At 41.3% G+C, this 23,018-nt stretch overlaps 2 protein-coding genes across 6 annotated transcripts in view; both read left to right on the top strand.

The window, feature by feature from the left end:
- The window catches only part of LOC104068683 (uncharacterized), a 154,558-nt gene extending 145,308 nt beyond the window's left edge, over positions 1 to 9,250 (top strand). For all 5 annotated transcript variants that reach the window (XM_054083686.1, XM_054083687.1, XM_054083690.1 and 2 more), the window contains 6 exons: positions 419 to 587; positions 1,441 to 1,752; positions 3,601 to 3,750; positions 4,548 to 4,670; positions 5,928 to 5,960; positions 6,746 to 9,250. In XM_054083686.1, coding sequence (XP_053939661.1) covers positions 524 to 587; positions 1,441 to 1,752; positions 3,601 to 3,750; positions 4,548 to 4,670; positions 5,928 to 5,960; positions 6,746 to 6,756 — 693 coding nt within the window. In that variant the 5' untranslated portion in view covers positions 419 to 523 and the 3' untranslated portion in view covers positions 6,757 to 9,250. The remainder of the gene's footprint in view (positions 1 to 418; positions 588 to 1,440; positions 1,753 to 3,600; positions 3,751 to 4,547; positions 4,671 to 5,927; positions 5,961 to 6,745) is intronic.
- A 1,026-nt stretch (positions 9,251 to 10,276) lies between these two features.
- Positions 10,277 to 18,953, top strand: LOC128853947 (T-cell antigen CD7-like). The gene is made up of 5 exons (XM_054082899.1): positions 10,277 to 10,522; positions 12,218 to 12,559; positions 13,988 to 14,335; positions 15,664 to 15,773; positions 16,944 to 18,953. The coding sequence occupies exons 1-5, from the start codon at positions 10,444 to 10,446 to the stop codon at positions 17,052 to 17,054; spliced, it is 990 nt and encodes a 329-aa protein (XP_053938874.1). The 5' UTR covers positions 10,277 to 10,443; the 3' UTR covers positions 17,055 to 18,953.
- The last annotated feature ends 4,065 nt before the right edge of the window (positions 18,954 to 23,018 follow it).

Below are 23,018 nucleotides of genomic sequence, written 5' to 3' on the forward strand. Positions count from 1 at the left end.
ATCCAGCAAAAAACATCTTCCTTGTCTATTTTTTTGTGTGTTTTGGAAGTGGTAACAACTCAAGATGTTATTTGTTGTGTGAACCACTGAGTGATGTGTGCAGGGCTACTGCCTCGAGGAGCCTGCAGCACCTGGAGATGAGCTTCCTGCCTGGCAGGTTCAGGAGGGATTTCCCTTTCCCTGCAGAAAGATCATGTGTGTTCTACTGCATTGACTGCTTCAGAGACGGAAAGGAGTGTGAGTTTGGCATTGGCAAAAGCCGTCTTAGAGTGCAGGAGCAGCTGAGCAGTGTGTGTGTTTTTTTGCCTGTATTCCAGCTGTCTTGGCTAGAAGAAGCTTTATGTGCTTGGCTTGGAAGTTGTCTTTTTGTCTAAAGAAAGATAATGGATGCTAAACACTATATTTAATGTCCCAATAGAGAGATGACTGAGGGAGGAGCCTGGTGAGGCTGACCTGGGATAGTGGAGGACCCAAGGAGAGCATCCAACACTGCTGGAGCTGAGCACCACCCAGAGCACGCCTGATGGACCCTTCCCACTTTACACGGTTCTGTTTCCTGCTTCTGACTGTTGCAGCTCCTTGTCCAAGTGAGTCCCATTGTTTGTTCTCATTACTTTTCACTGCACATTAGAAGATAAACACTCTTAAGCTGTTATTAGAAAGCTCAATTGTGTCCAATTAAAACTAAGACCACAAAACCACAGAGGTGTGAAAAGAAATTAAGAAGGTGAAGGCTGATTTATTTAACCTGTCACAATTACTTAATTAGGGAAGGGTAACTTTTTGGATCTGTCTAAAATCAGATGTGGTGAGTCCTCAAAGGACTGGCTCTTTACCAGGGCAATCTGAATGAGTAAAGCCGCTTTGTCAGCTCTCAGCATGCATTCCCAGCATCCTCCAGCGCTTCAGCCAGGCTACTGGTGAGTTTTGGCTTGGCTGTAGTACTGTAGTCTGCAGGGATACTGGCCTGAAGCAGTGATATTGACCTGGGAGACTGCATCCAGCTGGGTGTAGTCTGGCAGCTCAGCAGTGGACTTCATTTGCCCTGGGACTGCTAGAGATGTGGCCGATAGGATTTTGCCAAGGAGTTTTGGAAGGAAAGAAAATAAGAATGGAAGATTCATCTGAGCCTGCCTGTGCAGAGGACCTCGTAGCTCAACAACGAAAAATAGTCTTTCAACTGATTTCCCAAGCTTCGTGGTTAAAACACCAGAGACAGCAATGGGGGGGGGGGAGGGGGGGGGTAGGAATTACGTCATGTTTCTACTCCAAAAAACGTTTTGGGGACTGGGCTCCCCACTGCATCAAAATTGACCTTTGGCAGACAGGGTCTCCTAAGGCATGACTAGGTTTATCCTCCAAAGTTCATCCTGTTCTCTAACACCAGAAGCCTGGGGAGAAAATGAGTCAAAAATAATTTTGCTCTGTTTTTTCATTTAGATATTGCCATGCACAATGACAACCCTGCTGAGAGGACACAAGACTCTGCCTTTGGCAAAACAAAAGTGACAGTCTACCACTGTAAAGAGTGTGAGAGAAACACATGCACATCATCCAATTACGAAGATTTTGTAATAATTGGTGAAACGCAAAATGAGACATTTTCAAACGAAAAAATTCAGTTGGTGACCAGTGAAACACACATTATTATGTGCTTTCAGCAAGAAAATACTATTCCTAAAGGAATTTTTGCCATCTTCTGGGAGAAAGACACAGGAGTAGGAGACTCATGTGACCTCCTGAATTTCGAAGGTATGCTTTGTAGGGAGTCTGGCTATCAACATATTCTGGTTATGAATCTGAACAGTTATATATTTGGGCAGACAATGAGGTGAATGAGTAAACTAACTTGTCAAAATGAGTTTCTTTTGAGAAAAAAGTTAGTAAGTCACTCTCAAAAATAGATTAAATTCTCTAGTGTTAGACACTACTAGCACAGATCCAGATAAATCCATGTAACAGAGTCACAGAATGGTAGGGGTTGGAAGGGACATCTGGAGCTTATCCAGGCAACCCCTCCTGCTAACGCAAGGACACCTAGGCCAGGTTGCTCAGGAACATATACAGGTGGGTTTTGAATATCTCCAGAGAAAGAGACTTCGCACCCTTCCTGGGCAGCCTGTTCCAGTGCTCTGGCACTCTCAAGGTAAAGAAGTTTTCCCTCATGTTGAGGTGGAACTTGCCGTGTTCCAATTTGTGCCCATTGCCACTTGTCCTGTTGCAGGGTGCTGTTGAGAAGAGTCTGACTCCATCCTCTTGACCCCTGCCCATCAGATATTGGTCAGCCTTGACAAGGTCTCAGTCATTATTGGCCGCTCTTCCCAGTTTTGCATCATTGGAAAAATTCCTGAGGGTACCCTGACTTATTAACATGCTCGCTTTTTTTTAAATTTTCTTCGGCAACAGCAGTTCTCACTGTCGAGATCTGTGCTGGTTTATGATGTATGAATCCCAGCTGCTTCAGTCAGTACACACTGAAATCCAGATCTAGCCTAAAGAGCCGCTCTGTGTTGCTCTTTGGCACAAGTCAGTAAATAACCAGGAGGTATCCTTCTGGCTTTCTTGTAAAACTAATTCAGAGATAAAAATGTCTGTCAGTACATGTAGCAAGTGGCTCTAAGAGGGCAAAACTTCATGCTGGATCAGATTGCACAGATGTAATTTAATTGAACTTTACCACAGTCAATGACATTTCACCAGTTAACATCTGATTGAATAGATATTTGATTTGCCCTTCTAGCTGTAGATGATCCTCTGAAAGATGATTTCATCAGCTCACTTGTTAGTCTTACAGCATCCTTTCTAATCTTATTGCTAATGGAAGAAAACAAGAAATTCTCACCCTAAGTATGCTTTTGTTCAGCCTAATAATTGCTCATGTATTTAATTTCTGACCATAGTAAACCATTTCTCTCCTGCATTATGCTTTCCACCCCAAAATATCTAGATGCTGTTATCACTGTGTGAAGATTGGATGCCACTAAATCATCCATACTAAAAAGTGGAAATTGCTTTAGACATAGATCCCTGTATTGCTTCAGAGGGTAACAGGTGGATGTGCTGAGTGTGGGATGTGTAGGTAGGAAGAGGTTTCCAAGATAATAGCCTTTATGTTTCCCACCTCTTACAAGCGGAGTAAGTTAAAATGCCACAGTGGCATGGAGGCTAGGTTGGGAGATGCACTCCAGGGTTTCCAAGATTGATACAGTGCTGATCTTGCTTGTTAACTCGTCTTTGGTTCCTACAGGTAAATAGAAGGTGCAAAATTTTGCTATAATTATTATTGGATTACAATTTAAATGTGACAAGGTAATGATAAGTTTTCACAAATGTTGGTGTTCTAAATTACTTGTGAAAACTTTTTTGCCATCTTCAAATTTGAAGATTTCCACTATTGGTTCCTCAGCTTTAGTGAGAAGAAAATCTAAATGGTGACTAGCTGATTTGAACAGCTGGTGAATAAAATGTGATTGTGGTAATCTCCAACTTTTTGTGGTACATGAAGGTTCTATTTTAACCTATTCTCCAACCTTTTTAACCCTTGATTGAAGATCTTATAGACAAACTGTATTTATAATTAAAAATAATTTTATTTTTCAGCTTCCTTTGAAAATGTGACAGATCCCATCATTAAAACTTGCTGTGCAGCAGAGATGAACCTCTCGGTGCCCAACTCTACCCTGAAGTGCTACTCTGAAGATGAGAAAACCACAAAATCGGCAGCCAACAGCACTGATGAGGAATATCTAGGTTAATCTCTTCAAGTGTTTGTTTGACCTTGGCTTTGAGAGAGTTTTTCCCAAACAGCTTGATGTGAACAGAATTTTACATGAAGGGGGGTGCAACAAATTTCCAGGAATTCCACTTACCTGTAAATGATAAACAAGAATTTACCTCCAGATTAAGAGGACATTTGTCACACACAGTTAGTTTTATATTAAAAGTTCTTTCACTGTAAAAATCCCTGTTGTCTTCCTGAGGTTACGGACAAACAGGATGTCACTGTTTGAAAGAAGTAAACACTCTTTATCCTTGGCTGGGTGGGGGAATCCTTGGTAGGTGTAGGGCTCTTTGCTTTTTGCTCTGTTGTTTAGTTAAGATGATCAGTAAAAGAATTCACGGAGCTATTGACCTTCTGTTTTCAGGATATAAGGTCTTGCACCACTTGGTTTTAGTTATTTCAGATAAAATAGAGATTCAAGGGTATCTGTTGTGGTGTGGGAGTCAAAGGTTAGCTTCAAATGTTGCTATAGTTATTTTTTGGTTATAAGTGTCTTCAGGTTTAGTGGCAGATAGGAATGGTTGGACTCGATGATCTGAGAGGTCTTTTCCAACCTGGTGATTCTATGATTCTATGATTAAGATATCCTTAGCCACAGACTATTTTTTCTTTCTTTCATCAGTTCCTTCTATTGCTGTCAGCTTTTCTGGGCTACATTGCAGAAGGACCAGGCCTGGTTCTTCCTAGCTAGTGCTTATGAGCCAGGCTCATTCCTTGGCACGCCTGTGTCATTCACTTGGATACTTTCTTTTCTTCTGCTTTGCAGGTATCCCTCAGTTTTCCATCAGCAAAAAACGCAGCGTTGGCATCATTGCCCTATTTGTGGTTCTTGTGGTTTCTGCAGTAGCAGTGACCATATGTTGTGTTCAACAGAAGCGAAAGGCTCAAGGTACAGTTTGATAAAATATTGTGTTTCCCATAGGTAACATGCCTTATGGGCTGTGCTGGTAGTGGAGAAAGCATACAGGGTTTTCTTTCTGGATCTCATTTCCATAACATTGTTTATGAATTTGCTAAATGATACTCATTGTGAAGGGGAGGCTGTGGTAACAGCTGGCATGAAGTCCACTTCTAGATCTGGTGCCACGGCAGAGTCCCCAGTCAGATGGTTTTGTTATGAAAAATAGGTGCTGAATAAATTTCCTCACTGTTACAGTAATAGAGCCAAGTGGTAGCACTGCTCAGCCGTACCTCAATGGGTTCTGTTTCCTTGGTGGAGTCTCGGACTGCAACACTGATAGGTCTCTTCCCTGCAGGGATGTATCGCAGCCCAGGAGACTGCTGAGCTCCTGGATGAGGGCAAAATGGTCCTCTAGGTGAATGGTTCCCACTCACACCTCTGCCCACTAAAGAGTCAATTCTAATTTAAGAAAGAATATTTTCCTAAATACATCCAAGAGGGAAGTTTGTTTTGCAAACAAATATAGAATAATAGGATGCTCTGGGTTGGAAGGGACATTTACAGGTTATTTAGTCCAACTCCCCATTCCCCCTGCCATGGGCAGGGACACCTTCTGCTGGATCAGGTTGCTTAGAGCCCCATCCAACCCGGCCTTGAACACCTCCAGGGATGGGGCAGCCACAGCTTCTCTGGGCAACCTGTTCCAGAGCCTCATCACCACCCTCATTGTAAAAAATTTCTTCCTTATATCCAGTCTAAATCTTCCCTCCCTTAGTTTAAAACCATTACTCCTTGTCTTGTTACAACAGGCTGTGTTGTGTGGAAGGGGCTGGGATAGGCTCTACGGAGTACATAGGGAGTCATTTGAATAAGATCTTCTGTAAATATCTGCCTCCCTTGTTACTGTTCTCTGCTCTTCCCTCCTCCTTCACTACACAGAGACTGCAGTATTCTTAAAGTGAGATAATATTAAACCACCTCTTACTTCTTAAGTAGTTGTGCTACAACAGAGTGTAGAAATTGGGATACAACTGTGCTATCATATGGCAAAGCATCATACCTGCTGTATGTGGAGAGGATTTATGGACAGAACACGGGGAGAGATGTTTGGGATGGATACCAGTGAGCGGCTCAGGAATTTCAGAGAAATATAGGATTGGAAAAAACAAGTACTAGTCTGTTAGTTTTAATTATTCTAAGTAAATCCTTGCTAATGCTGCTACTTTTTTGCTGTTGTTTTCCTAGGACCTGTCATAGTGCTCCATTCAATTGTTAAGGGTAAGATTTGACTTTTGCAGGTTTAATTATGGTAAACGATGATATCAGACTACTGCAATGGCAGGAGGGCATTCAGTGAAGGACTAGATATGTTTCCTAGGACCACAGAATCATTAAGGTTGGAAAAGACTCTAAGATCATCAAGTCCAATCGTCAGCCCAACACTACCATGCCTACTAAACTGTGTCCTAAAGTGCCAGATCTACATGTTTCTTGAGCACCTCCAGGGATGGAGGACTCCACCGCTTCCCTGGGCAGCTTGTTCCAGTGCTTGACAGCCTTTTCAGTGAAATAATATTTCCTAATATCTGGTCTAAACCACCATGTTCAGTGGGTGCCCATTTCTCCCCTATGTCATCTGAGTCAATAGATTTTATCTCCCTTACAGCAGTTCCAGTGCTCATGTTTTGATAATTTGCATGCTTTTACAGGCATCCCTTGACCTTGACATACAGCTCCACCCCTGTATCCCATAGCCAATTTGGTTCCAGGTTTTATGGGACCTTGTGTAATACCAGAAGCTAAGACATCTCTCAGCTAAACTCAACTAGTTCATCCTTTAGAAATAAATGTTAGTTATTTCTTCCTAAGAGATTAACCTTCTAAGTCTGATTTGTTTAAGGTTAGAAGTTAGTTCAAGCCTAAGACTTTTATCTTGTCTCTCTTTCCAATGAATGGAGAGAAACAGCTGTCTAGAGAAGGTGATCCATCCCGCCTTAAAATGAAATGGATTGATTACCTGTGCCTTTGGTGGCCTCACATATATTTTTCTATCAATTCTGCAGAAATTATTTGAAAAATCAAACGGGCTCCTGATGTGGAAAACCTCACACCTATTTGAAAAACATGCTCAAAAGGACAAACCAGGCCTCTATGCCAGCAGCGTATTCCTCGGTAAGCATGTAGAATGTTCAGCTGGAGAAAAAGATATTACTTTTATATGATATCTCCTGGCAGTTTTCACAAATGTACCTTCACCAAATCCATGCATTAACTGAGCACTGTGATTGCCATAGTCATCCAGCTCCAGGCCTTCACGAGCAACATGAGAAACTCCATGGATCTCCCATCCTCTCCTGGTGCTTTGCTGAGGACAGCAGTCATCACAAGATGGAGTGTCTGCTTCAGCAGCACAGCTTTAAACCAAATGAATTCTCTAGATCCAAAATCCCGTTTTCTACAGGTGACTGGTTTGTTGATTTAGAGGAGTTTGGTCTCTTCAACAGACATTTGATTTTGCTACCTTGGCAGGTTGAAGACATCTCTGCATGGTCATTCCTCCCTCCTGGCACACGAGGGGGTTATATCCAGCTCCCTCAGAAACAACATTGGGTGATGGAGGCCATAGCCTCCTCAGGGGCTGTAAGGAAGTGTGGTATCAATATCCATGACAAATTAGGTCATTATAGTGGCAATTTTAGTGTAGGACATTTTCAACAGTAACTCCAGTGAATAGGAGAGCATATCAATGTAATCATGCTCTTTCCTTATTGGAAAAGATTACAATATTTCTGCATCTGAAGATAGATTTGGGTATCCTTCATGTAGACACTCTGTGATAAATACTGCACTTTGAGGATCTCCATTTATTAGTTCACAGGTGGTATATCATCTTCAAATGATTTATCATTCAAGCTTGATTTGAATAAATCCCTGAAAGTTTGTATTAGTCGTAATCTATTATCAGGCTTTTGAGCAAAAATAATCAGTGGAGCGATTGGAAAGAAGATCCATGAAACAAGATGAATACTGGCTAAATCACTGGTTTAATGACCCATGCACCCGCAGATGAAACTTCCAGCAGGAAATCTCAAAGGATGCAGGATGTTGTGTGACTTTAAATTTCCTACAAACAAATCTATAGGGAAAAGTTCATAATGAAAGACATCAAAAAATATGTAATTAATTAATTTTAGAAACACAGCAAAGCCTCTGCTTAAACTAGGTCTTGTTTGGTGCAGAAGAGTAGTGCTGGTGTTGGGGGATTTTCCCCTCCACAGTGGGGGCTTTACACTCAGGCTGATCTAAGATACCCTTTTAACTCAGCTCTCAGCTTAGTTGTTGGACTTTGTCTTTTCAGTTCTAATGCAGTAGAATGTAGTCAAAATCTTTTGAAGAGAGGGCAGTCCTGAGGTGTTCAAAGGCTTTGAGGTATTTACTGTGTATGTTGTTTTGAATGATTCAGTTGTGAACTCTGTTATATCAGAAAGAACGTTATAATATGTTCATTCAATAGGCCAAAGCTGAGGTTACCTGTAAATACTCCAGACTCTACAAGGATTTAGAGATAGAAGGAAAAAGACTTTTCCTCTTTATACGACAATTTGGTACAACCGCAACTGCTGTTTTTCCCCAGAACAGGACTGCTGTAAGCTTTCAGCAGGGTAAACCTGTGTCTCAATGAGTGAGAAAGAGGTATGTTTGGGATAAAACTCATCTTTTTGGAGGCAATATGATACCTGCTCCTGTAGCCTGGAAGCTATAGCACTGCAGCTATTATGGGTGTTGCTTTTAGTTCTGTTACCATTGGGTACCTTTGAGGAAGTGCCAAGTGCTTCAGCTTATGCGATTGAGTTCTATGCTGTGCTTCTGGAGATTTCCAGTGACTTACACATTATTTTCCCATAGCTAGAAAAATACTGTTTTGAAATTGAAGACCATTGCTGTTCTTTTGCATGGTCTTTCAATGAGAAAAATATGTGTCTATGTTTATGTGTGGAAAAATCTATGCATGTGTCTATCTATGGTGTTCAAATCAATGGCTGACATGGGGTGGTTTTGATATAAACCCAGAGTTCTTTGGAAAAGGGACAAAGTGATATTTGAGAACTCACACTGTATTAACTTGAGGGGTTCAGGTTTAATGATGTACAGATTTTATTTCTGCTCTCTAACACCAGTTGGGGCCAGAGAGCTGGACATGATTGAAGAAGAAAGGTTATACGGTTGCTTTTGCCCAGTGACAGTTGTTTAGCTAAACTAGTCACAAGGCACAAGTCACAGACTGATCTTGGTGGCTCACTCAAGCGCACTTTCCTTTACATTTCTTCTTTCTATTGATGATTATGCAGGTTGAGATATTTGGAGGCATCACTACCAACTGTTTCACTTTGTCCCTCGTGAATTGTGTTGCGCTGGTAGACATCAATAATGATATCTCTGGAAAAACTTTTAAATATAGCTCTAAGGATCTACAGTGTTTTTCTAAGCAATGGCATTGTGTTGTTTTGCAGTATTCAAATATTGGCAAGTATTTGTTTATGAAATAAAAATATTACTAAAGATACTAAGCAGTCTGACTCATCAAATACCATAATTTGATGGTTGTGATTTCATTTTAATTATTTTTTAATTTTGTTTTATTATAATCATCACAATAAAGTTTAAGCGTAAAAACTGGCTGTTTAGTGGCAACCCTGTGTTGATCATAATGTTATTGGTATGTTAATCTCCTTTATAGTGCATCACCATCATGATTCACGTCTTAAATACTGGAAAAGCAAAGACAAGGAGTAAGAGATGTCTCCTGGCACCTACTTATGCATCCAGTAGTGAGGCTCTGTAGGGCTAATTAAAAGCTTATTGTGTGACCTGCCTGAAGTCTGTTTTCTTTAAATTAATTGGCGACATTTCTAAGCCTTCAAGCATTTGAGAAACTCTTTAGGAGCTTCCCCTTTTCCGTGTATTCACACAGGGAGCAGTGCTTGCAAGAAGCACCTTTCATGATATCAGGGAAGGAACAGGAGCTACATGTGAGCACAGAGCCGAGATTCCTGTTTGTTGGCGGTTAGAAGCTCTTGTGTACTGCAGGCACTACAAAATGTGTTATTAAATGTGAAGCCAAGAGGCCCGTGAGAGGCGCAGACCACGCTGTTGCTTGGGAATTATGCTTGTCATCATTGCCAACATGCAGATCAAACTTCCAGTTTTGTGAGCAGGGTTTGTATAATAATTTTAGGCTTACCTGACATTATGGAACATCTCTCACCTACTTACTCCTTTCAAATCCAAGACTTTTGCGTTTGCCACCAGCCAAGCAGTCTTTTAAGCCTGTGGAAACACTGATAGACTGAATTGATTGTACCAAATGCCTACATTTCCAGTTAGTCCACAACAAGACATAAATGCCTGTCTTTGGCACCGTGAAGAGTAACTTTAAGCCTACCTTTTCTCAGTTGAGTGCAAAGGTAATGTAGGTGCTCACCATAGATACTCTAATTCTGCCTTCAGCACTGGGGGCTGTTCAGTAGTAGGAAACCGTGGGTGTTTGAAGTGTGAAGTCTAAAACGAGATACGCCTCTTGAGAGAAATTTCTTTTCCCCTTCTTGGTCACATTTGTTGTGATACTAAGGTGAAGGAAGCAGGTTGCCAACTTCTTTTGGTAGACAGCTGATGTTGCTGGACAGGCCAACTTGTAGCATACGACCCATTCTTCAGGTCTTCAAATTGTCGGTCAGATAACAGTGAACAACTAAAAAGCTCTATGAGAATGCTGTGGATATCATGTTTCCCAACTGCATCTCTCTTTCTTCTGCTCCTCCCATGCTTCCTCGGCCAGAATGGTATGTACAACGTTGATGCTCTTACATTTCACAAGTTTAAATGTTTTTTTTCCTATTCCTCCACCTCCCTCTGTAGTCTTTTATCTTTAGCAGGTTCCTGGCAAGTTCAGCATTAGCAAAAGCAGGTGGAACTTTGAAAAGCATTCTCTAAAATTATAGAATTAGTTTTTAGGGAAAAAAATTGAAACATTATTGTAATCGGAACTTTTCTACACAGAAATTACTTTCTGTAGAAAGAGTGGAAGACATTTTCCCGGTAATTCAACATGAACTGTATCTGTATTATTACAGTTGTTGGGGGAGCCCACAACTGGATAAAAATGAATATTAATATTTACTAGGGAAATAATTGTTGAAGGCGTAATAAAACTTTACTAGAAATATCCATTGCTGAATATTGCTGTAGCTATCGAGAATACAAGCTGGAGGCACACTTGGGGAAAACAGTGTGAATCACTGAGGAACACAGGCTGAGGAAAAGGATGTCTCCAAATAGGCAGCCTTTTTTTACCGTTGTGACCCCTGAGAATAACTGGAAGGGATGGTGACATGAGAAAAAAGTATTATTGATAAATCAGAATGTCTGAAGGAAGATGCAGTGAAAATGGTGAGAATATTTATTTTGAGCGTCTTTGCCATTCTTTAGTTAGTGATTGTTGAGAATCGTATATTGATTTCTGCAAATGCAAGTTAACTCTTGAACTTCTACCCCAATCTCTTGGAGAAAGCAATTGATGGACTGTGGCTGTTTGTCATTAGCTGTGTGGGTTCTTAGCTTGTGTAAGTGTGGGTCAGCTTAGAAGTACTGATTTTAGGCTGATGCAGATGAATTTCCTAGACTTTTCTTCCCCCCCTATGGAAGCAGAATTTTCCATGCTTCTCCAGCCCTCTCCATCACCCCATTTGTCTGCTGTTTTGGAAGGTAATTGCTGACAACCCCTGGATTGCCTTCATTCCTTCTCTAAGTGTTATAGGAGGAATGTCATCATGTCTGATCAGGTTGGATTGACCTGCTGTATCTAAATTCCCATGATCTCTTTTTATGTGTTTGACTTCTATGTTTTTTCCTGTATTAAAATTGTTTTAACTATGTAGGGATCCTTAATTTTCTTTTGAATCGTGAATAATTCTACCCTTTCTATTTTATGTTTATCCTAGATGTACAATAGACTCTATCTAATTTTTCTTCCCTTGCTTTTAAAGTAATTTCTTTTAGGTGTTTCTGTTTTGATCCCTCTGTTCTCCTCTATTCATTGCATAAGCACTCACTGTGCAGTTTCTTTAGAAACTGAGGTCATCAGAGAAGAACGGTCTCATTAGATATCTTTATACCTTTGTTTCTTAGTATATGCTGGAGTTATAATTTCTGCAGTCTCATTGTTCAGGTTTCTGATGTTAAAGCCTCCTTGATGAAAATCTACAGAGCAGATTAAATAGTTTGCAAAAGTGACAAAAGCCATTTTTTTTTCTCCAAGCCCTTTTAACTTTGGGAAGGTGTTGAGTTGCACAGGTCAATGGGCATGCAAGGCACTATAGGTTTCAGGACAGCCAAGAGAAGATATACAGGATAGCAAGACTAAGGGCCAACCTTACAGAGCAGTTCTGTTGATTGACTAGTTGTTTTTGAAAACTACTTTGATATTAATACATCACGAAGAACTCTGATATATTTTCAATTGCATTTCTTATTTTTAGGTGGAGAAAATGAACAGTCAACAGACATTATCAGTGTTTGGGAAGGAGGCTCCATCAGAATAACTTGCTCAATGAAAGATTCAGAATATGAATTGGGAACGTACTTGATAACTAACATACCACAGCCGGTCAATGTGATATATGTTTCCAAGCAGAATACTTCATATATCCTTCCTGCTTTGGCTAATCGCATCAAGTATTCAAAGGAAGGAAGAAATCTCAGGGTAACTCTGCACGATGCACAGGAATCTGATTCCAATATCTACCTATGTGTTAAGTATGTTAAAATCAAAAACCGTCCCAAAAAGCTGAATGGGAAGTCAACCATAGTAGTGGTGAAAGGTATGGCAATTCCACCTTTTATATCACAAAGTAATAAATGGAGATATATATTTTAAACTAAAGATTGGGAGAAAGCATAATGGGAGTCTGACAGAACTTAACCTATGTTTGCTCAGGTTATCTACTGATTTGAGGGAATGCATTGCTCTTCTCTGTGAAAAGATGAAGGAAACACATTAGAGAGAACAGTACCAAGAAAACCCCTAAATCGTCAATTTGTTACTAATTTAATCCTAGCTACATGTTTTCACACAAGTCATAGCTTGCTTCAGAACTTTGGAAACAGTCAGATCTTTATGAATAACTAGCAAAGCTATCACCTGTTTGGGTTTTTTTGGGTAGTAGTTTTTGCAAATATCTTCTGTTTTTACTATTTTACCTTAAGTGACAAATAGATAATAATTGGGAAGCTGGTGCTAGGTCGGGTTTGCAAGTTCTTAACAAACAACTGATGAATGGGCACACGTGCTCCTTTTGGCAGTCATTTCTGGTTAGGGGAAGGATTTTTCTCTCTCTTTATTTTCTCTTTCTTTCTGTCTGTCTTTCTTTCTCATTAGAAGAGAGTTGAGTCCACAATATTCTTTGGCAATTTATTCCTCTACATACCTACCCCTCTAATGAGACCATCTAACCTGAAATGTCTTTGCCAAAAATTACAGGGTTTTCTTCCTTTCCTGTCCCCAAGGCATGCAAAACCTAATTGATTGCTGGGTCAGTAATTGTCATTTCTGTTTATGAAGACTTATCATATCCTTTCTTAGGCTTCTCTTTTCAAACTTCTTGACTGTGTTTTCTCAAATGAATTGTGTCTTGTTGATTATGTACTGTTTCTGCAAATTACCTTATTAAATTACCTTATATCTGGTTTTGATTCTGATCCTCTTCTCTAAAATGCTTACAATCTTCCCAGAATTGTCTTTTGTACAAATGCAAAAAATCCTGTCTTTGTTCCTTCCTTCACGTTCAAGATAAAGTCAAAAGGAACATGGAATGGCCTCAGAGGAACTCAGTCTTCCCAACTTGACAGCAACCATAGAATGTACCCACATTCTATGATTTCATTCAGACCAATAGTCCCCAGATCTTTCTATGTCTTAATATCACTTGAGAAAGCAGGCAATGATCCATGCCTCAAAGGCAAACCGATGAAGCTGTATTCTCTTAGAAAATTTCAGTATATGTACTTTTTAGGTAGATGGACCTTTTCAAGCAGGTATGCCTGTTTGGTCACTTTTGGACCCTGGGGCAGGAAAGCATGCCGGGGTGTACCAATGTATATCTTTCTTCTCAAGGCATGCATAAAGGTAGCCTTTAAAAAAAAATTTAAATTTCTGTGGTCTGTTGTTTCTGTCTTTGATGTCTGTATTTGCTCCCTAGTGAAAATGCACTGTTAAGCCTGTGGTAGCCATTAATCTCTCTTGGTTTTAGGAGAAAACAGTGGATTTGTTGAACAGTCACCACTCTATGTCAACCCTCAGCAGGGCCAGTCTGTCAGTATCACCTGTGCGTTGAAAAGCTCACACGAATATGAAGCGATCTTATTGCTAAAGACTCACACGCAACCTGAGAAAGTGCTGCATGTTTCAAGTCAGAATGTTGCAACTATTTTCCCTGCTTTTGCTAAACGCTTGGAGTATTCAAAGCAAGAAAAGAAAATAGTGATAACTCTACATGACCTACAGAAAACCGACACTGATATATACGTATGTGTTGGGGTGCTGAGAAATTCATCTTTCCTCTCAGTGAACAGAAATGGCACCATGATGCTAATTAAAGGTACTGTCCTTTGGTTTGTTTAATCATAAATAACTATAGGCATGTTGCAATAAAGAAGGTGGACCAAAAGGTGGGCTAAAAGCTTGTGGAACTTCAGACAGGGCACTAATCCATGACTAGAGCTTGGGAAGGTTTGGAGAGGGTGCTCAGACTCCTCTGTGCCCCATTGTACTAGGACACAGAAACAGGTGCTATGTTTCTACTTGCCTTGTACAACCAGAGTGGAAATTATAAAAAACCTGCTATAATGCTGCATCTTAAAGGAAAAAAAAAGGGTCCGAATCATACAACAAATGCTTTGGTGTGTCTGTGAATAATCTGCGAGTTTTAGAAAATGAATCAATATTTTTAGCCTCAGTATTTGACCTTAATGTGACATAAATGTCTTTTAGAAACCATTCCCTATAGCAAGTCTTTGTGTTTAAAAATAGATCACAAGAGGGAGTACAGAACAAGTCCTCAGGCCTTTATTTCAGTTACCACAGATGATAGCAGATATGATCTCGCACACCTTTGTTATACCGTGAGCGCACTGTAAGCATGTGTTCCAAAGACAGGTTTTGGGTTTTTTTTTCTGTGGGATGGTGTAGCCGTTTTCTAAGATGAAGACAAAACCAGCAATATGCTGCTTGATTCTGATCTTACTGGTGCAACTTATTTCTCTGCATTGGGCTTCGAGATCTTTTGGCAATCAAAATAAGGTTTACGTAGGCCCTAGAAGCTGCAATAGATCTATCTACAGTCTGTGAAAAAAAGCCTGTGGTCTCATTCGGTGCCGATAGCCAGAACTGGTGCAACAACTCGGTAACCTGAGCTGGGGAAAATGACAGCTGCACATCAAAGCAGCGGAGTGATTGCTAGATATTTTGTTATTCAGATAGGGATTAATTGAGGTTTTAGATAACTGTAACCTTTTCCACTAGCACTGTTCTGCTCAGTGTATGCGCTTCAGATCGCAGTATTTTGGTCTGTACTGCTTACAACCCTAGCCATTATATCATTCCTATGCACTGGCCAAACCCTCAGTTTTATTGCATAGAATGTTTTCCATTCCACTATGAACATGTGGTCCTACTTCTGATCTGTGGTATGGAAGCTAACACCTTTGCAGAGTGCTTGTCACCAACCCTCTGTGTGCCACCTGCAGTCATCCCCAGCCTCTAGAAGAGCATAGGGAATGCCAGTGAGGACACTAATGGGATGGCAGATGTGGCTGTGTAGCACGCTGTTGATATTTGATTTCTTGGTAACCAGTAAATAAGTTTTTCATGACAAAAGTAGAATTCTACCTCTTGATATTTGTAATAATAATATAATTTCACATGCAGAAGAGGAGCAGAGAGACTGCAGTAATAGTTCCTGGGTATTCTACAGTCTTATCATCACGGTAACACTACTGTTCTCTGCGTTGATATACTGCACTTTTAGCCGTGTCTATGTAAGTATGCTGTTGCCACGCCAAAGCAAAACAGAATCAGGCTTGGGTGAATAGGTGCCTCTTTATAAATAGCGACTGAGTTTAGCAAGCACTTTTTAAACCTAAGGAACCATGGCTTTCTATTGTCTCCTCTTTGCCCTTGTTCAATGCCTTCCAGCTGTAAACTCCTGGCAGTACAGACTGAATTCTTACATGTCTGTAACTCTTAGTAAATGAGATATTGTTTGCCTTTAGACAACATACCTCAATTAAACCTCACAGTAAACAACACAGACATGCATTGTATGCATTTCCCTGAACAGTGCACCCCACTATTCCATTTTGCTGCCTTTCTTTTTTTCCAGCTGGGAACCAGTCTGCATATACCATTCCTGTAATAGATGTAAGAGAATGTGTGGATGGAGACAAAAGGACGATAAAACATCATTAAATAGCCTAATGTCTGAAAGAAGCTGTAGGAGAACAATTTTGCCCTGCATTACAAAAAAAGAATAAAGTGACAAGGAATTTTTGCTTTTTTACTATTTACATTCATATTCTGTAGAAATTGCCTAGAAATAATTTGTTGTTGATAGATTCTGCTGCTTCATAAAGATTACTCAAAATTAACAGAGTATGATTTGCCGGCTAGGCTCCTATTTTGTCCCTCCATGTACGTGTTCAGCACTGCTAAAAAAAAGCAGTATAACAGCGTCCTGGCAAAGCCAAGTGGGCCTGTGGAAACTGGTCTCTTGTGCTACCAGTAACACACTAAGGATAAGCATTGTTTAAGTTGGGGTCACAGAATAGGTTGGGTTTCTTATGTTGAGGATTCCAGAACTGGACATAATACTCCAGATGAGGTCTCACAAGAGAGGAATAGAGGGGCAGAATCCCTTCCCTCACCCTGCTGGCTACTCTTCTTTTGATGTAGCCCAGGATATTGTTGGCCTTCTGGGCTGTGAGTGCACATTGCTGGACTTTTTGTGAAATTACATCAGGTTGACAATAGAAAGTAAAAAAATTAAATTGACAGTTTTCACCTAATCCTTTAAGACCTGATTGGGTTATAAGAGGGATTCTAAATGTACATTTCCACTTCAAACAGATGGACTCATAAGATGTAAATTGACTCTTTGGTCAAGGTCTTCTCAAGCTCTGTTCCAAATGGTCCTTTGCTTTGTTTTGCAGATAAAGAAGTATTTCCAGAAAAGAAAACCAAACGCAGTATACGAAGATATGTCTTACAGTTCTAGACGTAACACTTTGGTCAGAACTAACACTTACTCCATTGACAATTAAGTTTCTGGGGCCATATGTGGATCAACCATTCCTTTACTTCTCTCTCTCAGAGCTGCCTTACCAAGCTGATGCAGTAGCTGAACTGAAGATGCTATCATCTACCTTCTTCAGTGAAAATTAAAACTTGCCTCATTCCCAAAGCTGCTTCTGCTTTTATGATCACTTGTGAAATGTCTTTTTTTTCATATGTAGAGAATGTAGAGAAATGCAAGTATCCTGCCTGCGTGTTTGCAGAGTAGTATGGAAAATATTATTTTTGAACTATACATTTGGCTAAATGCAATGTATGGACATGTTTATTTGATTGATAAATAACTCTTACAAGAAGGGGAGATAGATTGAAAGGTCTAATTCTGAGCTTTGGTGAGTGCTCAGGAAGGCCATAACAGGCCTGTTTAATAATATGCAGTGGATCCACATATGCATGGATTACAGTTCTCTTACGAAACCTTGTGGATCTGCCCAAGAGCTCAAGCAGCTAAAATTACTCAAGAGTAACAACAAAGAAAAGTTCTCTGAAGAGAACTGAGAAAACTTCTGGCAGAGTATATTTCAAGTGAAGTGCTAGATATCATCGAATCATGGAATAGTTAGGGTTGGAAGGGACCTTAAAGATCACCCAGTTCCACCCCCTGCCATGGGCAGGGACACCTCCCACTGGATCAGGCTGCCCAAGGCCCATCCAACCTGGCCATGAACACCTCCAGGGATGGGGCAGCCACCGCTTCCCTGGGCAACCTGGGCCAAGGCCTCCCCACTCTCATGGTGAAGAAATTCCTCCTTATGTCCAGTCTAAATCTGCCCCTCTCCGATTTATACCCATTCCCCCTAGTCCTATCCCCACAAGCCTTTGTAAGCAGCCCCTCTCCAGCTTTCCTGTAGCCCCTTCAGGTACTGGAAGGTCGCTATAAGTTCTCCTCGGATCCTCCTCTCTCCAGGCCAAACAAGCCCAACCCTCTCAGCCTGTCCTTGTAGGGAAGGTGCTCCAGCCCTCAGATCATCCTTGTAGCCTCCTCTGGACCCGTTCCAACAGCTCCATCTCCTCCTCATGTTGAGGATTCCAGAAATATTTGTGGACTTACCTGTTCAAAGATTGTAACAGTCCCCTCAAAGTGCAATCAACTCCATATTTTAAATTCCTGCCATTGACAGAGGCATTGGCATGATTAGTGTGGATCTTGATATGGCTGACATGCAAAATGACTAGACTTGGGGTATGGTGGCTTTGGGGGACTGCTGAAATATTCTGATCCAAAATTACTCTTAATAAGGGAATTTATCAAAAGCACACATTAGTCAAGTGGAAATTAAATTCGGGTTGGTAATTGCTTAGAACAGGTTGCTAAAATGAGCTTAGCTCTTCTCTAGCCAAGGAAGGGCTACAGCTTCCTCCAGGACTGTTTTGGTTTTGCAGAGCCAGGTCCACAGTGGAAAGTCAACAATCTTGCGTGACCAGGAGAATATCAAATTGCTCTCTTACGTGACAAGATTCACACAGTTGGCTTGTGGTTTCTGGGGACAGGCTAGTCTAGAATTTTTCTTTATTGATGCATTTGTTCAGTTTTTAAGGGATTAGAGCCAGTTTGACATTGAGGAGAGTGCATAGCTGGAGTGGAGCCAAGCAGAGGGGAAGCTCCCTCTCTAGGGGTGAGCTCTGCTGAGATCTTGCCACTCAGGAGAGACCATTTCCCTTCTAATTTTACTTGTGAAATGCTGTGCACCAGGCTGGGGGAGAAATCTGCTCCCTTGGGTGGCTGCTGGAGGGATAGGTTTACCTTGGAGGGAGGCGTGTGTTGATTGCAGACCCTGCAATTCTCACTTAACTGTGCCTGAATAAAATTACCTTCATGACTGGGGCTTTGTACAGCTGCTCCATATTTTTAGACATGTATTAAAGACTGTTTCATACACCTTGCAAATGAATGTGAGTTGTTGAATGGATTTTTTCTTTTACTGTTTTGTTTTCCTTTTTTTTAGAAGAGTGATGCAAGGGCTTCTTGCAAAATGCAATATAATTTGCTCCTAAGAGCATCGCAATAGACAACGTAATAATGATTTTCCATATTATTTACATAATCTGCATGTAAGTTTTCTTTCATTTTAAAACTGATCACTGGAGAAAATACTGAAGAAAACTTCAGATGACATATATTTGTGCAATCCTTTCATAGTGGCAAAGATTAAGTCCCTGAAGAGCTGAAAATGTCAAACGGAGACAAGTGAGAAACACACGGCACTAGGGAAGCTTGGCCCATCCTTCAAACGCCACCTTGCACCTGGTTGTGAGGACTGAGGCCCACAGGGCTTACTCATCCTGGTGCCTCACCCCCGTTGCCCCTGTCTAAGGTCCTCATGACTGTGGCCACAGTGGTGACTCGTGTCCTCTCACGGGGGTCCCATGCCCCCTCTCTCCATGCCCTAGGCAAACACAGCTCACGTCCTCTCACCACTTGCAGCAGCCCCATTGCTGTGGTGGTGGCCCTGTGGCAGCCATGATGTGGGCAGCCAGGTAGGGGAACACTGCAAGCCCCTCTGCTTCCTTTGCTGCATGAGGTTTCAGCCTAGGAAACACCATCTGCATTGAGGTCAGGTGCACAACCCTGACCCAGAGGAGGCTGGAGAGCAGAACCTGAGCGACAACAAAGGCTTTGCAGCCCCTTGTTGAGAGGTGCACCCCAGCACCCCCTCCTGCATGCCCCAAAGCCATTCCCAGAGGACTGTCAAAGTCCTTGTAAGGGAGGCACAGCTTTCCTCACAGGATGAAGGAGGAAGGTCCTGCCCTCGGAGCCTGCATGGTGCACTGCAGGAGGGGACAAGAAGGACAGCCTGCTGCTGTGTTGCCACCACAGTGTCCCCTCCTGCCAGGGCAGGCCCTGGTGTGAATCTACAGCCATGCACATCCCTGTCTGGGCAAGGCGGTGCCATCCCTGTGCTGAGTTGAGGGATGGCAGCAAGACCAAGCAGAGCATGTCTAAATGTCCCCTGCAGCATTTAGACCATTTCTGTCTTTGCACCTGGACAAGCCCAGCTCAGGGGTGGATGTAGAGCCAGGGAAGGTGATCCGACAAATTAGATACTGACCTAGAGAATAAAATGCCCATAGTGAATCACTTTTTGTTACATTTTCATTTTTGAAGAAAGGTGCAGATTTAGGAGAAAAGGGCAATACTCCCAGCGAGACAATGTTTGAAGGCTTGAGATGAGCAAACTGGCATTTGACATCAGCTTTCTATATCAATACTGCTGCGAAGACATGACCGCAACTGTGAAAAAAACAAGCTGTGAAAAGAAACAGTAGTGGAGGTGGTTTCTTTAGCTTAGCATAAATAAAATTGAAAAAAAGAAGTAAAACCTAGCAGAGGAAAATGGCATATAAGTGTGACATTTCACATGTAGTACCTGTGTGAAGGGGTAGAGAATGAATGCCGCAGTTAACCCAAGCAGTGGTGAATGAGCTGCTGAAGAGCACTGCTGGGGAAATTAGCTTGAGTGGCAGAGGAAGGGGTTGGGTATTTGGTGGTTCAAGAGTCAGGGTGGTCAGAGCTTCCCTGGAATGCAGGCAAATTGAATTTTTCATCTCCAAAGTTGAAGACAGAATTGCCCTGGGTTTATCCTGTTACCTTTGCTGTTTTCTGTCTCTTGTGCCTGCATTGGGGAGGGACACAATTTTCCAGGACAAGTGTGAAGCACAATATAAAGCTCTGAGACTGGGCCAGGACCCAGAGCAGTGAGAACAATAGCAGAGTATTTGTGCGACCTCCTGCCCTGTTTCAAGGGTTAAACAACAAAAACTGCAGCTGTGAACAAAGCAGCTTTGAGAGGGGGAGCAGAACTGCAGCTCTAGTATTGGAGTTTACGCAGTGGGGATGGAGAAAGCCAAGGCAGCTGAGCAAGGAATGTCAGAAGCAAAGCAAACATGATGGGCAAAGTACGAGCCATGCAGCCCTAACTCAGGTTGCCAGGTCTGTGCGGAGTGGTCTGGGCTCAGCTCGCAGGAAGGGAAGGGCTCATCAGCAATAATTCTCGGTTATCTTCCAAATTGGAGAGACCAGTCAGCATACGTAGAGTACTGCTGATGGAACCCATAGACTCAGTAAAATTTAACTGAGAGAAGTATTTTAACTCTTTGACTAAGGCATGCCTGACAAGTATATGCTTGAACTCAGATGACAAGGCGGTTGATAAGCTGAGTTGAGCCACAAAACATTCATATACCAGGTAGAAGTAGGTTCTTCTCTTGTTGTGGCTTGTGATGTGTTGTAGGACACTAGATTATTTCCAGTGACTATCTTGCAAACAAATGTTTGCATGCTTCTAATGGTTTTAAATGCTACATGACGTATTTCTAAAGCCTATATTGGCAGAGTTGCCTAGAGTTAGTTTCTTCCACCAGTCTGTCACTGATTGCTGCTTGTGACCTTTTCTATCCAATAACTCATGTGCTGTTTCTGTTATTATTTGGAAGATATGACCACAATATGACCAGCACTGCTGGTTCTGGTTAACACAAGGTACTGACAGGTGATTTCTCAAGGTCCCTGTGTAGGTGCAGAAGTATTTACAATCTTTTGTAAGCACTTGTTTTTCAAGGCATTTAGTTTCTTTTTGAATGTAACACTCAGCTGGCAATCGTATGTTAGCAGGCAGCTTATAGTCAAGTTGAAAACATACAGTTATATTCTGGTGGTTCACAGATTTGGTTTTCACATGGTTTAGGGCTTTGAAGTGCTGAAAATGCTTTCTTGGGGCCATTTTTTTTTAATCTGATATCTTTGGATAATATGTTTCCACTCTCGTTAATGAATCCTTTTACTGGTCGATGTCTAATTTTAAGAGTATTTGAGTTGTCATGCGTGGTTTTTAACATTATTTTAAATGCTTCCTTAATGACTGGATACTGGCTATGTGGAACATGCAAGAAATCTTCTAAATTCTGCTTGATATCTTAAGAGGTTTTAATTTACTTTTTGGTGAATCACTGATGGTACATCATTGATCTTAACTCTCTTATGTAGACAAAGAATCCTACCTTGTCTACAATATCCTCAAATGTAGAGGGTTTAGGCTTAATATTAGAGATCAAGAAAGTGAAATAGAACAACTAGCTTAAATATTGATCAGAGTGAGCAAAGCACTTTGTCCCAACATTAAATGTTGTTGTCATCTGATTTGTACGAGTAGATTATCTGTCCAACTTGAGGATGAGAGGGGACTCCACTGTGTATAAGTAAACTGCTAGTGGGGTTGAATGAGCCTTCTGGATGGTGCTACTCCCTTCCTGTGCAACTACTTCACAAGAACTATTGTTTTGCTTTTGGGTGGTATTTGACTGCAGCATCTGCCTGGCACATTTCTGAAACTCCCCCCCAAAGAACAAGCCCATGTCCCTAGAGAAGATATCCACCTGAGGTGTTGTGCTTCTGACTATAGCGAGAATAATACCTAAACATGGCAGATGCCAAGCGAAAGATTCTCTCTCATTCTAACTGTGAATTAGTAATTAATAGCTCTCTGGGAAAGCCTTTAAGTTCATTTCCCTTAGCAGTTCATGCTACCTCGAGACATTTGGTCCACCTCCTCTTAACATAGTGGAAAACTATATGCTTGTTTCTTCAAGGGATCTGCCTGAACTCAGATTCAGAAGCCAATGTTGCAGCCCTAAATTCATGAAGACATGGAGAGCTAAATTATGCAGCCCTTTCTCACATAAGTTGTAAAATTTTGCACTGCAGCTACTTGTAATGTTTTAACAACAGGAGCAATAATTTCTGTCCTTAGAAGGCAAAATTTATTACTCCGCTTCAATATGACAGAAAAAAAGACCTTTGTTTTTTGTTGTGTTCTTTTTCTGTACATGTTGCCTTGCAACTCTTAGACAAGCTTTCTGAGAAACCACAAAGATCAGTTTACTGCTCATGGTTTGCATCTGCTTTGTATTATCTTTCATCAGAGATGTAATGGACA

Source organism: Cuculus canorus, chromosome 18 (assembly GCF_017976375.1).
Source record: "Cuculus canorus isolate bCucCan1 chromosome 18, bCucCan1.pri, whole genome shotgun sequence".
Lineage (NCBI taxonomy): Eukaryota > Metazoa > Chordata > Aves > Cuculiformes > Cuculidae > Cuculus > Cuculus canorus.

Coding starts and splice junctions, on each gene's coding strand:
- LOC128853947 (XM_054082899.1), top strand. CDS start 10,444: ATGAGAATGCTGTGGATATCATGTTTCCCAACTGCATCTCTCTTTCTT. Junction 12,560..13,987: donor AACCATAGTAGTGGTGAAAG/GTATGGCAATTC, acceptor TCTTGGTTTTAG/GAGAAAACAGTGGATTTGTT. Junction 14,336..15,663: donor CACCATGATGCTAATTAAAG/GTACTGTCCTTT, acceptor TTTCACATGCAG/AAGAGGAGCAGAGAGACTGC.